The sequence below is a fragment of the Haliaeetus albicilla genome, chromosome 10 (assembly GCF_947461875.1).
Source record: "Haliaeetus albicilla chromosome 10, bHalAlb1.1, whole genome shotgun sequence".
NCBI classification, from domain to species: domain Eukaryota; kingdom Metazoa; phylum Chordata; class Aves; order Accipitriformes; family Accipitridae; genus Haliaeetus; species Haliaeetus albicilla.
In genome coordinates, this window is record NC_091492.1 from 5,325,206 (window position 1) to 5,343,148 (window position 17,943).

Below are 17,943 nucleotides of genomic sequence, written 5' to 3' on the forward strand. Positions count from 1 at the left end.
CAGCACTAAAAACTGAGGCAGAGAAAGCATGAGTACTTCAGCCTTCTCCAGTCACTGTCCAGTTCAGCAGCATGCTCACATTTTTCTTAATCTTCCTTTTGTTGCAATTGTACCTGTAGAAGTCTTCCTTGCTGATCTTCACATCCCTCAGCAATTTCATCTCTGGATGAGCTTTGACTTTTCTAATTTTGTCCCTGCATATCCAGGAAATACTTCAATACTCCTTCAGGGCAGCCTATCCCTTAATGCAAGTAGGGAAAGCATCACACTGCATTCACGGTACTGATGGTCTGAAACCATAATGCACCATGAATTATGGTTGTCATTAACACAGTATGCCCATGCAGACACTATCCCACATGAGAAAATAATGCTTCTTTATGTCCAGCTGGTAAAGTGGAAAAACAGGACACTGGCAGCCCTATCTCTTTCCCAATTTTGGGGCAATATTTTTCATGTCAAGGACATCTCAGCACAAGTTACAGAAGGGCAGAGCAGAGATGCAGATTTAAACCCATGTTATCAGTCCAGGAGGCATGCTATGAATTCTACATCTTCTCAGCTAAGACCTCCCCTAAAACATGAACATCACCTGATAGACATATTGCTTGTCACTTGTAGTATTTGATTACTTTTAAAAAAAAAATTTAAAGACAAACTATTCAGCATTTGAAGTTTCACACTTCAATTTAAAAAAAAGAAGACCCAAGCAAGAAGATGGGAACCACTGTAGGGTACTCACTATCTTCCTTAGCAGCAAACTGTTATATAATGGGACTTTACCTCAAAACTGAATCTATTAAAGACCCACATTTGGCAACAATGAAGACTACTGGAATGTCATTATTCTCCTATTACTTTTTGCTCTAGATTACAGTGAAAATAAGTTCAGGAAGGTCTAAGCATATGAAAACAGGCTTAAGGAAAATAAATCAAAGCTTACTCGGATGCAACAAAGGCATGATCTTTGATTGCCTGTACTACATCATCAAATTTGATCTTTGTTGTCCGTGTCCATCCGTGGTAAATGATGGGTTTCCCATCAGGACCATCCCAGCAATCCACTAGGAAAGACAAGCAGTGGAAAAAGGAAGAGACCAAGCAGTTACTTAAATAACTCTAGTAGAAGGCATACATCCAAATCTTCAGTGTTCCACATACCGAGTCATAGACTTTAATGTTCTAATAAAATATTCTATTAGGTGAATTTATATCTCTCACAGAGGAAATTAAGTTCACTTAAGTAAGAGCAATACAAATAAAATACAATATAAAATTTTCCCAAAGTATTATCATGTGGGAATCTAGAAATAAGGAATTCAGGCAGCTATTATGTCAGTCTACTCATTTACAATAATTTTCCAGGGATAAATACACTCCAACAAGTGGCAAGTTGACAGCTTATCTCTTTTGTTGATTTTAACCCCGAAATTCTAATTTGAGATACATTTTGCATTAGCCAAATTGAACAGGCAGTAGCAACTAGTTTTATGAAGTAACTGGTGAAATAACATGAAATTAAAGTAAAATTTCTCAATAAGGTACACAAGCACAGGGATGAAGACACATACACAGTTAGTGGAAAACAAATGCACAAAGACATCAACTGATTTACAAGCAAGTTAAACACAATGACAAATGGCACCAAATTACAAAAATCTCTCTCCATTAGGCTTGTCTGTATTACAATGAAGGCAAATAAACTATCTATCTACACTACACAAGTAATTCCAGTTTAAATCCTGCGCTTTCATATAGTAGATCCAAGATTGAATTTTTGGCGTACAGTGAGATTAGATTTAGAAAGACCTTTTTAAAATTCCAAGGGAACAAGAATCAGAGCTAGTGAACAGGGCAATAGTGAGGCATAAGAAAAACAATTTCAGGAATCAGTGTTTTTTATATGACTAACTTCAGAAAACAAACTAGTTCTTAGTTTCGGTTCTTTTTTCTTTCTTGGTAAACGGGGGAAACTCTATTTATATGGAGAGCGTGTTACAAACCACTCAACAAACTCTTTACTCACACTCAATACATCGACATCCCATTCTAAGGCACCTAATGTAAGCTTCTGTGGAGGATTCACTTCGAAGCTGGTCTCCTGTCAGATATCTAAGGAGTAGGAGGAAATTGTAAAAGACAGGCAGTCAGTTTCAACCATTTCCCGCTCACTCACTGGGCAACATTTTTTCCCCTGTCACGGAGAATGTATGTTGGTTTTGGGGGTTTTTTAGTTTGTTTGTTTGTTTTTCTACTTGCAATGGAAGAACTGGACTCTGCTGAACCTGACACCATCGGATTTTTGAATGGACCAGATTATAGGAGATTAAAGGCTCAATCTAAAAGTCAACCAACTCTGACACATTTCTGGAGAGCAAATTGTGAGCTTTGAAACATACCTAAACCTCATCATGCTGAAGCATAATCGTGTTGGGGGGGTGTGGAGGGTATTTAGAGTGATACCACACCCTATACTTCAAAATACTAATAAACTATATCCATATCCACTTTATTTCATTCCCTGCAGTATTTTATTCGTTCATCTCTCCTCCCTCTCTTTACACCTTCTTTCTTTTCATTACTTTGCTAGATGAGCAAATCCCCTTTATTTGAAGACAGTTCAAACTCATCATCACATAGGTTTGTACTTGGGCTAAAGAGCTCGCATACCACAGACTATTAAGGAAAAGGGCTGGATACCTTAATACCTTAAACACAAACTACAGAAATCAGCAGGTAAGTTACTAAGCATAAAATTCTAAAAACAGTAACAACAAAAATACAGTCCCCAGGCCTTCAAGTCCTGGCTGTAAAATAAACTCAAAGTAACAAAGAAGAGCATGGATAGCAAACTGCAATCTTCCTCTGCCTCCAGCACCTTTGCCTGTTCTAATCCTTGTCACCCAGGCGAAGACCATGAGTAGCCACATCCTGATCAGTAGATGTGCTAATTTAAGGTCCCCATATTCCTTTCCCACTCAGGATCAAATCTTTACCACTTTGTGACACTGTAAACTGTCAGAGTATCTATCTATAGTGCACATCACTGCCTCCTTTCCCAAGGCAACAAATCCACTACCCTTCAGATCACAGTAACTGTATGGGATTTTCCCACAGGGCAAGTGGGGTCCTTATGGCATTCTTATGTTCAGGTACAGTTAATGCTGACACTAGCTCAACGAGGCTATTGGTGCATGGAAAAATGGAAGCTCCTTCCATAACTTTAATTTCTGAAAGCAGAGAGGTTGGAACAGTCTCCACTCAAGACTTCTTTTTCATTTTCTAGCAGGATTCAGGGTTTGGGTTTTCTGGCAGCTGAGCTCAGTTGTATCTCAAAACCTCTAAGATCTTAAGAGAAGGGGAAAAAGGAGTCCCACAAACTCTATTTGCCACATTTACATCACATTTTAGGAAGGTTTCACACATCCATGCAGTATATTTCTGGCATAATTTTGAAGTATTTCTTTCTCCTAACAGGTGGTAGGTCTGTTTGAACAGGGATAGACAATGCGACTTTTGGTAACTTACGTGTTATGAGAGGAAGAAATCCAGTAGTGGGACAAAGGATTATTCATGTCCTGCGCGTCTATTGAATCATATTTCTCATCCCAAATACTGTTTTCTTTTGCAAAAAGGTAAGTGAGGAACTACAATACAAAGAGAGAGACTGAATTTAAATGCTTTTACCATACAAGACTAAAACCCAGAGGATCTGCCATCCAATTAACAAACTAGGAACTAACGCTGAAAGAAAAAAGTCCACAAGGAACTATTGAAAAGTATCATTATCTTACCTCATCAACAAAGAGGAACGGTTCAGCAGTTTCTCTCATAGTGTCATCAATAAACTCCGTCATTCGTTCTCGGACTTTACTGAGATCTTGTGCCCAAGATTCCTTCAGATAATAATAATACAGTAGAAAAAAAAAAAAAACTTTAGAAGTGGTGTTATTCTATATAAAATCAAATAAGGAACAGAGAGACCTACAAATGTGATTTACTTCTCTCCCGTATGGCTAGTTTACTGTCAATATATTTTATTGTATCCATATATCTTAAGAGTTTCCTCCATGATGTCTAAGGGGGAAAAAGAAGATCTCCATCTCGGTACCTTCATATAGATTGCAGGCTCACAAGCTACATACTACGTATGTACATATATGCACAGAAAAAAGCTGGCCTCCTTGAAGGACATGCCTTAACTACAATCTCTCTCATTTCTAAGTGCAATCTGAACATCCTTTTAACACAGTGAAATAGGGAGAAAAAGAAAGTAGCAAGCTTATACAGGAAGTGTAGGTCTCACTTTTCAATCATATTTGCAAACCCAGAGCTTAGCAGCGCCTAGCAAATGTCGCACAATTTTTCCCCATGGTGTCTGTGCTAAATAACATTATAGAAGACCACGAAGACACGGTTCCAATCCCTGTCTCTATCCTTATCTGCTTGCTGGTATGGGACATTGAACTGGCTTCATTCAACAGAAAATTACCTTTGACTTGAATGCAGGCAGTCAGCTCAGCTTTTTATGTAAGACCTGCTAAAATGGGGGCATGGCCAAGGCATTACCCACAGATGTACCTATGATGACAGCTGTAACTAGGCCAGGCTATCATCTTTGACATACATCCAGTATTTTTTTCTAACCTTGTCTGTTTATCTACATGACTAAATGGAGACCTGTTAAAACCTTATTTACTGCGTCCCCCTTCTCATCCTCTGGTGCACCTTCAGAGTCTTTATACAGATGAAAAATAATAGTTCTTGTGAACTTCAATGGCAACAAAGGAGGAGAAATCTTTCCAAGGCCTAGTATCACAGCTGACATCAATCATATTCTATGACACATCACTTTTCTTTTTAATGAGCATAGAATTCTGTGAGACAACCTCATGAAAAAGAACTCAGAACTTCTGCAACCTTCCCACCTGCTGCTCATGTAGCAGAAATCTCTGAAAGTCATGGAGATGAACTGCTGAAGCATCTGGACGGTCAGTATTTCTTAAAAAAAAGGGAAAGTGAAGATAAATAAATAAGAGAGCAAGTGTCACCAGATATTATAGCAGAAAATTACATGGATTTGTATCTTGGATTTACAGTATAAATGTGCTGCCACCACCAAGAAACGTTTTATAACTTCAATGGAATTTAGATTAGGCTTCTAATACTGTATTATCTAATTAATGTACTTTGAGCCTTTAAATAAAGCTTCCTGGATCCCTGATGTACTTTTGATAGTGATTCATTGGGAAAACTACCAAATCTGTGCTCATTGCTTTATAGCAAATGAGCAGCATTCACTTGACAGGGGTGTTGTTAAGTTTAGTTGAGGCATACAGAGACACTGTTCTTTTACATTATCATAGAGCCACACTTCCACAAATAACTCCTTCCATGTATTATTCAGACAATCTACTGTGATAGATCAAAACCTCCTGAAAAAGGAGGCGAGATGCAGCTGCACCAAGCAAAAGCAGCCCAACTGCTTTCCCCTTTGTAGGGCACAAATGCCGCATCATCTGGTACCAATAAGGTATTTATAAGCTACCCAACCTTGATAAATCTGTGCTTTTAAGCAGTCTCATGAAGTTAAATTCATATGACATGATCAAGGGCCAAGGAAGTATGCAGTACACTCAGAGCAAACTTTTTAAGTAACTTCCTTAATCTGTTAGTGTAATATTCAAAACCAAGATAAACTGGTTTAATTCACAGTCAAAATGTTAGTAATGCCTGTGACCTCCTTTTTCATGCTTTACACATCTTATTTAGATTTTCAAGTTCACCAAGCAAAAGATGCAGAAACTGTCACTATCAGCACTCTGCTCAAGACTAGGCAAAACGTGTGCACCATACCACCCTCTAGACTGAAGTTAAAATTTCTCCACCAAATCTCCTTCCATAGCTCTGTTCAGCTCTTAGGAAAATCAGAGGATAGGTGACTTTGTTTGTTCAAGTCCATACCATTTTTGTAGTCAGAAAGTAAAAAACATTTATCAACTTATATTCCAGACTTATTTCCATGGTAAGTTCACCTTTCTGAATGCAAAAAGATGTACATTTCACTTACTAAAGCATCAGAACAAAACAAACAGTGATGTAATTAAAAAACAATCCTATAGCACTACAACTATACAGAAATGTGGAAAAATAATACAAATTAAGAGTCTCACCCAAGAATGAACACAGAGGAATCCTTTTTGAATTCATCAAGAATCTTAAAAAAAAAAAAAAAAAAAAAAAAAAAAACAACACACAAAAAGGGGGAAAAAGGTGAATAATAAAAGAATATGCAATTTTCTATCTAATTCCATCTAATAATGTCCATGGTTTGGGAAGGGGAAATATATGCCTGTCTGCTCTAGAGAAGCTGCGTACAAGTTGGTAAGACACATTTTTAATTAAACGCATAAGAAAAAACATACTGCCAAGGCTGGCAACACTACTTCAGGCCTTTCAGCGTGAACGCATGCAATTCTCAGGCAAAAAACTTGCTATTGATAATGCACCTTATACACACAATCAGTCAAGTTTCTGGGGAGCTTTTACTGTTTGATATCCCAGAAAAACTGGAATTACGTATCATCCATCATATATATTCATGTGAATATACCACCTAAATTGCTTCCAGCTTGGCACAGCATAGTTACAGATCACAGGAAACTTATCAACTGACACAAAGCAGTTGTTGAGCAAACTGAGGATTTTCTTTGAAATGATCCACGAGGGGCGATAACAAGAGTTTAAGGAAGTCAGATAGCCTCCTTATTCTGTGTTTTACTCTTCAGCTTTCTGCTCAAGCTAATTAACTAGACTTTCACCACCAAAACTAAAACCCTGTCAGTAGATGGAGATTCTTTATTACTTCACAATAATTTCAGCATCACTTTTAAACAGCACAAGAAAGCTCCATTGCCAAAAGAAACAGCACTGACTGACTATCAAAGCTTCTATTTTAGCAACTGCAAGTTGAATCAACAATAAGCATGTCATCAACAAAGACATGCAACTTATTTCACACAGTTTTAAAGGGTTCCTAACTTTCAGAGTCACTAAATGTATGCAGTTTCCACCAGCTTCATGAATCTGTGCAATGAATACATGGAAACAGTAGTCAGGCAGCTGCCCGTATAAATTAGCTAAAATGTAATTCCACTGCATTCATGCCTCCCAAGGACTGTCTGACACATGTGTTGTAGTGGAATCACCACTGGTAATCTCCAAGCATAAGAGACCATGAGAACAATAACTGTTATTTGATGCTCAGGATATATCCTTGTGATTTACAGAATGTTCTTAGCAATAAAAGATTAATACATGGAAAAACCTCGCTCCTATCACTAAAAAGATCAGCCAAGCCTAATGAAAAGACATTCTACAGCCTGAACAAACTCACAAGAAAAGTTCTTCCTAGGAACCCCATTATATCTGTGCACATCTCTACTACCAACACACAAGCAGCAACATTAATGACTTATTCATCTTCTTAAGCCAATTGCTGATGGTAACTGTCATCTACACATCAAATACAGTACTATACCCTTTTTCTGTTACAAGAATGGGGAAAAAAAGAAAATTAGTAACAAACAGAAACAAAATAATAATCAGCATTCACTCTTTATTCTGATCAAGCAGTTTAACAGTATGAAGACTAATTATGAAAAAGCTTACCGATTTCTGTTGTTCAAACATGATTTTCTTGTAGAACAAATGAAATTGTTCAAAACTAAGCTCTTCCTTGTGAGCGCCTATTTCCTACAATAGAAAGTAGCAATTTAGAATTCCCTGAACTGCATTTGTACAGCAAACAAGTTACTCTTACTCCAACTGCCACCCTCTCAAGCATTCTGTTCTACCCCAACTTCATTTGTTTTAACCACTTGGAATTTAGAAAATTTATTTATTTAAGAATACAAACAAGTAAATAGGTTCTTGGTTTGTGACATAGTGCTCCTAGTCCACATCTTTGGCCTCGCATTTTGTATACTGACTCCATTTCCACTATGTTACTGAGAGTGAAGTAGTGCATCATTTAGTCATTGTTAGCTGGAGCAACAGAAGCAAGAATGTATGCTTTAAGGGTGGAGAGTTGGAAAGCAGGAAAAGGTGGGGATATTTAAAATTCCTGTAGGAATGGAAATGACCTTCAGAAGTTATTAATGTTAGCACAAGCTGGCATGAAAAGGTTATTACTTGATCATATTGCAAAAAAATCCTTTTTCTTAATATATTATCTTAAAGATAAAACAGTTTCCTATGCACTTGCACAGTGTCAGCACTGGAGCTCAAAATCCAATGTTGGCTTTGGTCAATCGTACAATGAAAGGAAGGAACATTTATGTCTATATTTTCTTATAGCCTTGGATACAGGCAAAGCCAAGCTAAGAAATTAATCAATATAATTTATTTAACTGTACATGGTAAGAAGCAAAAGTATAGGCAGTATCCTGAAAAGAAATAAGAACACCTATCAGATAATACCAAACATAAGTTATCAGGTAATTACCGCAAATTTGTCCTTCAAGAACTTCATGCTGCTCACTTTGAAGTTTACTTGGGGAAGGATGGTTTTCAGCTCTCTAAGACTGATACTGGGAAAAAAAAGAAGGAAAAAAAAACAAGATAGCAAAAACTCCATGGTTCTGCTATATCTTCTGCTATCTAGCTACTAATATATTTTCTATCAACACAAAAATGTGACTACTGAAACATTTTGCGAAGGGCTCATCTCGCATAACTGTAAACTATAAACCTAACACCTACGTGTGAGCAAGCTAGACATGCTTCCTAGTTAGTGGGGAGAAATAGGCATTTCAACTAATTTGGGCATCCATATTAGGATGAAAAGAACCATGCTGCAGAGACACCCATTTCTGTCCATCAACAATTAATCAGATCTAGACGATCAGCTCAAATGTAGATGTTTATACATGGTCAGATGAACTGCAGCCTTTCTTCCATTGTTCCAGTCCCACTAAAACTAGAATATAGACACAGAAAATATTATACAAAGGATATACCAAACAGATGAGCAGAAACAGAAAATAAAAAGCTCCCATTTTCATTATCATTATAACCTTTTTCTCAAGCTGTTATTCACTTGGATGGTAAAATTGATTTGCAGCAGCAAGACTGTCCCCTTCTGCAACATCTGAACAGGACCTCATCCTCCTCTCACAACCAAGTCGTCCCAGAGAGGATTGCCTCCCAGATCCATTTACAGAGACCTGCTGACCCTTTTTACAGAGTTTCAGCATGTCCGGTGATATACTAGCAACAGTTCAAAAACCAAAGTTTTCCAGGTAACAGCAAGACCTTTCAAGTAAGACATACTTATTTCAGATTTTAAGCAACACAGTGCTTACATACACCAACTATTTAAGCAATACTTATATACACAACTAAATTTATTAATCACTGCAATGCTTTCTGGCCACAAATACTTTGTGGCCATACATCAAGTCATGTATGATGTATACATCAAAATTCTTTTGTTGAAGGAAGATCTTGTATTAGAAAAACCTCTGAATAGCTTATTTCGAAAACCTCAATTTCCTTCACATCTTCCAGTTTTCTCATCAACCTCAGATTTTATTCCAGAGTCCTAGGTGCCGCTGTCATAGCATTCTTCACTGCAAGCTCAGAGCAGCTCACAATATTTACTATACTTACCATCAAAACAGAAATAGGAGGTAAGGGAATGCTACTATAACTCCTGTATGAACAGATAGACGGGCAACTTCTAAAAGAGCTGGGTGTCCAAATGCTTAAATGTGCCATAGGTACGGGTGAGCCAATGTAAAGCTCACTACTGTTACAAGAAGCAACCCCAACTCCTCTCCTTGTGCCCCACTCTGTTCTCCTGTTGCTATGGTCCCACTGCTTCCATAGGCCAACTGTGACGATCAAACCTTCTGCCAACCTGATTCAACTTGCTAGGCAAGCAGAAAACTATGTGGCTGAGAAAAAGCGAGAACACGTTTTCCACTGGCTTGACGAAGTCACCCAGCTAACCTCATGCCCAGGTCAGTGTCACAGACAGAGTAAGGAAAAGGGGCTCGAGTGACCGATTACCAGCATGTAGAGATGGTAGAGGAAAAGAAAAGAGTGAGACTTCATCCATTCAGCAGCACCAAGCCAGTACACCAACCCAGCTGTCTCCTGTAGCCCCATTTCAGTCACCTGCTCTTCAACTTGTCTTTGGATAGCAAAGAATGGAAATTAGGTCACATGTTCTAGGACAGAGTCTCAAACTCTGGGTATTCTCGGTAGGCATTGACATGAGGTCTCAACGAGGAAGACACAGCATTACAGTGGGACATGTGAAGGGAACAGGGACAAGTCCTAGAGTGGAAGATGAGGGGAATCTATGGCAGCAAAAGGAAGCAGGGAAGAGTCAAGAGAACGCAGGCACAAGATCCGTGGTTCCTACTGCCAATGCCCACAAAACATTAATGCAACACCCACAGTACCCAAGAAAACAAGGCTAAGGTACTCTGTCTTGACCTACAGTGCAATTCATAAGCCATTAACTCTGTGCAAAGACAGGGTCAGAACAGAGTCACTTGGAAGCAACAAAAACAATTAGCACCTAGAAGAAAGTAACTCTTCTACTCTACAGTGTCCATACAAGCAGCTACCCTGTGAGATACTCTCAACTCCATTGTGTAGAGAGGGAACGAGGCAAAGCAAGAAGGAACTTAGCCAAAGTCCATGCCAAAGCCAGATTAGAACTCAGGAAATTCCTGGCTTTCCGCCTTGTCGCCAGACCTCTGGAAAAAAACACTACTTTTAGGAGCAAGAACGAGCGCTCCATTTGTACCCTAAACACCAAGCACAAGCGATTTCCTCTGGCCAGACAAGTGCAAGCCAAAACAAAGAGCTGGGACTTCATTACCACTGGAAAAAACTCAGCCTGTGAAACAGGACTTGCCTGGAAGCCTAACATTTACAATTAACCTCCCTAGAAACTGCAACACTAAACACAATGAAACTCAGTCCAAAGTCCTTTCCTGAATTTTTCTAAAAGCATGAATCATCTATCAAGAGAATGAAAAACTGCCCTCTCCATAGTGCAAGTCCCCTTGATCTTAACCAGACTGCCTCATAGTGAAAGAACCCTAAAGCAACAAATGAAATCCCTTCAGCAGACACATACCGTCAGCCACAGCTTCTCCATCCTAACATTTGCTTTTGCTTCATGATACCTGCCAACATATCCCCATTGCAGGGCTAGTTTTTCAAAATACATCACGAGGTATAAGCCAATATCCAGTAAAGGATGGTATTTTCCCCTTCACCACTCCAGCCAGCTGCACAATGCCACAGGCTGTTGGCTGAATGGTGTTATTTCCTGCAATAACACAGTCCCATTCACACAATGAAACACCACACTTTATTTTTCTTTTAGGAAAAGGCCTAAATGAGAGGAAACGCATGTACTTTTCTACACTGAATTATACCTTAGAATAAAACGCATATTCCAGACAAAGAGCAAAACCATAGTAAAGTGATAGACATGGGGGAGGAAGGGTTAACATTCTTCTCAGTGTCACATGATTTCTGGCAACTCTAAGGAGAGGTATGCAGCTGAATTAATTAAAAAAAAAAAAAGTCCTCTTTGCTGTGCAAAAGCTACAAACCCACATCACACATGGACCTGAAATGAATTACTGAAACTCAAACATACGAAGCCACACAGCACACTGAGAGCTACAACCCATGGGACTTCTTTCACATGAGAAGCACCAGGTCAGAGGTGATTATTTGGCTTTGGCCTATTCGAGTATGTGGCAAAGAGACAAGCCCATGTAGTCAGGTGAATTGCTAAAAAAAAAAAAAAAAAAAAAAAAAAAAAGGATTTTGCCCTTACTCCAAACCATTAACTTGGCTTCCTTCTATATCTATCCTCAAGAGTATCTTCTGTTTCCCACTGTTAAACTGTTTCACATGGTACTACCCTATCATACCAGTAGTCGTCCTCCTCCTCTCCCCTAATATCCTCTGTTATCTCCTCTTCCTCTTAATATTCTGTTATGTTCTCCTCATAGCTCTGACTCTTGCAGGAAAGAATTCATGTTATTGCTGGGACAACCCTATCTCTGGATATATCTGACACTGCTGCTGTGACTAGTTTCAGACTAGATACCACACATACTAGCCATGTTCAGGCCCCATCAGGACTGAAACAAGGGAAGGCTAATCACTTAAACATCTGCCCTGGATCTTTAGCAGCCCATGTTGAACTCTGCTTATGAGCTTCACTGTTACAAATGCCCTAACAAGTTTTTAAAAGCTGCTTCTGGTCTGTCTACTTTAGAGTGTAGTCACTCCAATGCAAACATGCTTCAGCAATGAAGGAAGAACTGGTGGCATAACTGCACAGGAAAGCTCACAGTGGGTTATACAGTCCAAGCTGCTAGGCTCCAACTTGGCTATGAAAGGGTAAAGACCTTTATAAAGCAAGCAACCTAACATACCTGCACAGCTGAGCTGAATTTTTACAGTAAGACTGGAAGAAGACAACTCCCTTTTCTCATTCTGGCAGGGTAATTCCAGGCTAAAAGCAAAACTATTTATTTTTCATCATTTGCTTCCTCATTATACCACAAACACAAACATGCGTGAGTGCTATGAACACGTTGTGTTTAGCAAAAGGCAAAACTGAAGTTGTTAAAGCAAGAGCAAATGCCATTTCCAGGGGTCTCATATTTCACATCTTGGACCAAGATTTATTTATTTCCATTCCATGTTAGAATCTCCAACAAAAGTTCACTAAAAACAAACTGAACAAAGAGAGAGCTTCTTACCTATTTCTTCTAGTTTGATCAACAGAATAGATCTGCTTTCTCAGCCAGCTTGTGGAAAAGTAGGAAAAAGAAAAAAAAAAAAAAAGGTTTAATCTAAGAATTATAAAGAAAACACGGCCAATGAAATCTCAAAATCCACACATGAAATTCAATAAAAATATTTAAAAGTCATAAGATATATCTCTTTTAATAAAGCAAAAACATTTCCAGTGCAGCATCTAAGGATTCAGCCAATTTAATAACTGTATTTGTAAATATTTACTTTTCTGCTGCTTAATACTGCATTTTAAAGCCACATAAACAACACAGGAAGGGGAAGGGCGGGCAGGACAGAAAAGAATGAGCAACCAGAAGCTATAAAAATATAAGTCAATAAAGCGAGCCAAAACTTCAGCTAATCTAAACAAGAGTAACTCCATCAAGTCAATGATTTACGCCAGCTGAGGCTGCTGGCTCAAAGATCTGTTAGATACATAACAATGAAAAATTAGGGGGGAGGGAGAGGAGTTTAGAGAATTTTAAAGAAAATCCTCGTTAGAGTGCATGTCAGGTTTAGGTGCACAGCAAAATACTATTAGCAGCATTAACAGTAAATATACACACATGCAATTTTGTACATCTAAAGGATGAACACAGCATGTCATTATAAAGCTTATCCTCAGTCTCTGTGGGAATCACTCTGCTGCACAAACATAGCCTGGAACCCAGTAGCACTTTGTATAGCAGCTCACTGCGATACCATAGAATAGATAAGAATATATAAGAATACTTTGTCCCCAACTGGAGCGGCAAGTAGGTAAAGACAACATCAATGTCAAAACCACAATTTGGTCAGGTAGCAAGTGAGGACAGGATATATCCTCACAACAGGTAAGAGCACTGACCGCAAGCAAAACTGTCAGCAGTGATGAAAAGCAATCAGGTACGGAGACAGCATTAAAAGCTTGTCAACAAAACTGGCATTCTGAGCATGAATAGTTTCGTGTGCAACATCCTCAGAAGCATTAAGGGCACAGTTTCACCATCATACGGCTGGCTGCTAAAAAGTAAACCTTAAAAATGTTCATTTTCAGCCTGGCTCTTCGAGACAGCTGATCACATGGCCATATAATGCAATCCAATACAAAGGAGAAACCACAAAAGCGCACCTCAGAATTATTGGGACACAGGGCACATGGACATCTACTAGAGCAAGCCTACTGTGATTGCGTAAGACATTTGACTTTTTCAAGAAGTCAGTGCACACTTACACCAAATGTTCTTGTAATCTCATTAAGATTAACATTTTTGGTTTGGTTTTATCTTGGTATACAGAACAAGTTAAACTGCAAGTCCACGTTAGTGGATGCAGCAGAGTGCGATTCCAGAACACGTATACAGAAAAACAGACATGGAGAATTTCCACATGAGCGTTCTGTATCATACACTAACTTGAGAGTAGTTGTTCTCAAGGTAACTGGCAGGCACCACTTGTTGCACCTTAAAAATTTCTTTCAGATTTTCCACTTTCAATTCCAAAGAAACATCAAGTCTCACAAAGTTAAAGTATGTCCACATACCTCTCTGTGATTGCAGGTGTGGGAGCACTCATGACCTCTTGATACAAGATATTCAAGCCACACAACCATTTATCAGCATCATCTTTAGAGTCAGCTGAAAAAAATAATATGCTATGAGAAACATCAGAAAAAAAGCAACACAAAACTAAGACATAACTTGTGATGTTTAGATAAACCCTACTATACAAAGCTGCTGATTAACCTTTCTCTTTGCATAGCTTCATGTTGCTAGTAGTAAAACTAATAAAAAACAGCATAAATTTGGGGGTGGAGGGTTAATTCTGGAAGCTCTGTCAAAAAATAGCTCCTTTTAGAAGTCTGCTTATCAGGGTAGGCAAGTTTCAATATCTCAGCAGAAAGACTATGATACTACTGCTGAGTTCTTGTAGTAACACAACTAAAATTCTTTTTCTTATCTTCTATCTCCAAAGTAGCAAAACTCCAGGGTCCTACACCTAGAGCAACTTGAAGCACACAGACAAAAGAACTCATTGTGTTACAGCATAAAGCTAGTTCCTTATATTCCAACCAACCCACAAGAAAATTGTGAAGTACTGGCTTTTGATGGACATAACCACCTCCTGTCTGTCTAACCATGCCTCTGAACACAGACTGTTCCAGACTAGACTTAGACAAGAGGAACAGGAAGGGAGCAATGTACAAAACTGATGTAGCTTATATGGAACACAGTTTAATACAAGTTAAAACAAGGTCTAAAATTCCTTATGCAGCTTAACACTAAAAGCCAGGTACACCTTCCTCCCAACCTTACAAATTGGTTTATCACTGTCCTGTTTCGTTTTAAATGTAGTTTGCCTTTCCATTTCCCAAACCAGAAGAGTCCTCCACATCATTTAACATGATCGCATTTGGTAATGCTTCAACCCAACAGAAGCAAGATGATGAACTGCATGCTGGGTGTAGCCTTCCCTAGGGAATACTGGTTAAGCTGAAACCAATTTTTTGGGCCTTAGAAGAGATGCTACTATTACAGCCTTCAGTTGGGCAAAGTCCATTTGCTTTAGCATGCTGGTTCTGAAATTTCATGAAGGCATTCTTCAATTAAACCAGTTCTGAAAAATTATTTTCACACAGGAGCTGTAATCTGTGCAAATTCTTTTAACTGCCTTCAAAGAAAAACAGTTTCTCAAAAGATGAAGATTACATTTTATTTAAACATACTTTCAAACAATGCTTTATATCCCCAAGGACGCAGCTAGAGCCCAGCCTCAGCTCCCCACGGAAATGTTTTTCAATTAGTTACAATTTCAGAAAGAACACCCACTACCACTGCCAAACCAATTCTTGTCCCAAGACAATTCTGCCCTTTATGACAGCTACCATTCCCTTTAAGTAACAATTATTTTATATTGTTTTAAGAAACCACAACAAAGCATTTTAACAAGGAAAAGCATTTTCCCTTTAATTTAAAGTTGTATCATGTTGTTCTGCAGTTCAGCATTATGGCAACGTATCTCATGGTACCAAGTGTTTTCAAAGTATTGGCAGAGGCCTGGTTTTGAGAACTGCCATGGAGGAGGGATGGGGAGGTTGTCAGAGGAAATCAATCAGAAGTACCTGGCACAGCTGCACTTAAGCACAGCCACTTACTCAAAATTTTCACAGACTTCAGCCAACAATGGTAAAACTTATTTAAAGTTAAAAGCCTACAAACAATGGATTAGTCACAAGCAGACTTTAATCCAGTGCATCAGACTGCAAAAAAACTGGTTTTTAGTACTGCAATCTATATGCAATTAATTCCATTTAAAAAAAAGCTACTGTTAGCATTAAAATGCTTACAAAGCATTCCCTTTTTCTCCCATTAAGATTTTGCAATGAATTTAATGATTTAAATGGACAAGCGTGTTCCTGCACAGGACAGAGAGAACTACCACTCCAAATAAATCGTCTGTATGATTCTAAACCAAGCATCCATCACAAATTTCTTAGAACTGAAATTTCTCTGTAAATTTGACTAGTTAGAAACTGTATTCAGCCTGCACTGTAAGAATTTATATCCCTTTTCATTTCAGAATCTTTAGTTTTGCGACCCTGGATAATCTCACCTGAAATAAGACGTGCCCCAACCCTTTCCACAGATACAGCATACAACGTCCCTCTGTTTCACATGGATCTCTTAATTTTCAATTTATCACCTTTGAATTTTATTTACAGTCCCCTAGTACTTCTTCAGAAGAAGTTTAGTATTATCAGGTGACATGCACACGTATAACTCAAACTAGAACTTCGTTTTTCCAAATTAGTCTGCAATTGCTCATAGGTGATAGGAAATTTTCTGTGATACAGCTGTAGTCTAACACTTCATGGCTATTGTTTCCAGAATCATTTTGCCCAGACTAAAAATGCCAGGGCAATATTCTGGCCACACTGAAGACAACAGCAAATCCTTTGCTGACTTTAAAGAGGGCAATGTCACCTCTGCTCTTCCATGTTGAAAACCTTACTATTTAACCAGCAAAAGACTACCTTGGTAGAAAAGATTGAGCAAATCAGAAACTACATTCACACGATATACTATTTGAAAGCAAAACATTACAAATGCAGCAGTTACAGACACAAATGCCCGAGTAAAAGGCCTATCTCCAGATTTTAAACATCTGGTGCACTCCTGAACGGCAGAAGGCAAAACCACAGTATTCTTTGCTTTACTGTTCCATCAATGTATTTGATTTGTTCAATCGGTAAGTTTAAAGAAGAAACAAAGAAGAAAAAAGTACCTGCTAAGCTTAAGGTGTTGAGGACAAACTGGGTACCATAAAAAATAGTAAAGCAGTGTTCTTCTCTTTGTTTTGCTTTGCAACGCTCAAAGTCCTTTGAATTCTTTCCTGGGCGAATTTCTTTTATTTCCATCAGATCCACTGAAAGGAAACAACATTCAGTCAGTACAACTGCACTTATGTTCCAGCAGAGCCTGAAACAATCATATGAACAACTCAAAGTATGCATATGTATATAAAATATCTATATATATAAACTTAGAGATCTTTATTGCGCAAGACATGCAAATTGCACCAGCTTGCAATCCACGAATCTACAACTAAATATATTACTAACTAACAGACAACAGTAGAGAAGGAGAAAGAAGAAGAAGAAGAAAAATAACTTGTCATATTTTTATCATTTCACTATCACTGATTATCCATGGACAAAGTGTATACACATAGCCCCTTTAGGTTACAGAAGACATGATTTCACAAATGGCATTTACTCTAAGCAAGAAATTTCCAGTTGCCATGACAACATTCAGAGACAAAAAAGAAAAGATACAACTTCTAACTTACCCATCTAAAAATTATGCATCAGATCTTAGATAGTCAGCTAACCTTGTCAGCTAGTATAGTCACTGGCACTTGTAAGAAAAATATTTAAAGAATATAAAGAGAAAATCCAGCCTAATAATTAAAATGTTTGTGAGTTTTTTCCCGATCAACTCCAAAGAGATCTCTGCCATTTAACATAAACTGTTTTATCACTTTCAACTTGCTGCTTTCTACAGAACACAGGTACACATTAGAGCATAGCAGAATAGGAACACGCATAAGCACACGTTT

The 17,943-nt window shown here is 38.3% G+C and overlaps 1 protein-coding gene across 1 annotated transcript in view; it reads right to left on the reverse strand.

Annotated features, from left to right (window-relative positions):
• Nucleotides 1-17,943, reverse strand: part of PLCG2 (phospholipase C gamma 2) — a 67,148-nt gene that overhangs the window by 28,348 nt on the left and 20,857 nt on the right. The window contains exons 3-13 of the mRNA XM_069793372.1: nucleotides 17,110-17,250; nucleotides 14,369-14,462; nucleotides 12,810-12,857; nucleotides 8,507-8,591; nucleotides 7,672-7,755; nucleotides 6,174-6,217; nucleotides 4,929-5,001; nucleotides 3,795-3,896; nucleotides 3,529-3,647; nucleotides 2,027-2,112; nucleotides 944-1,064 (exon numbers count right to left, since the gene is read on the reverse strand). Coding sequence (XP_069649473.1) covers nucleotides 944-1,064; nucleotides 2,027-2,112; nucleotides 3,529-3,647; nucleotides 3,795-3,896; nucleotides 4,929-5,001; nucleotides 6,174-6,217; nucleotides 7,672-7,755; nucleotides 8,507-8,591; nucleotides 12,810-12,857; nucleotides 14,369-14,462; nucleotides 17,110-17,250 — 997 coding nt within the window. The remainder of the gene's footprint in view (nucleotides 1-943; nucleotides 1,065-2,026; nucleotides 2,113-3,528; nucleotides 3,648-3,794; nucleotides 3,897-4,928; nucleotides 5,002-6,173; nucleotides 6,218-7,671; nucleotides 7,756-8,506; nucleotides 8,592-12,809; nucleotides 12,858-14,368; nucleotides 14,463-17,109; nucleotides 17,251-17,943) is intronic.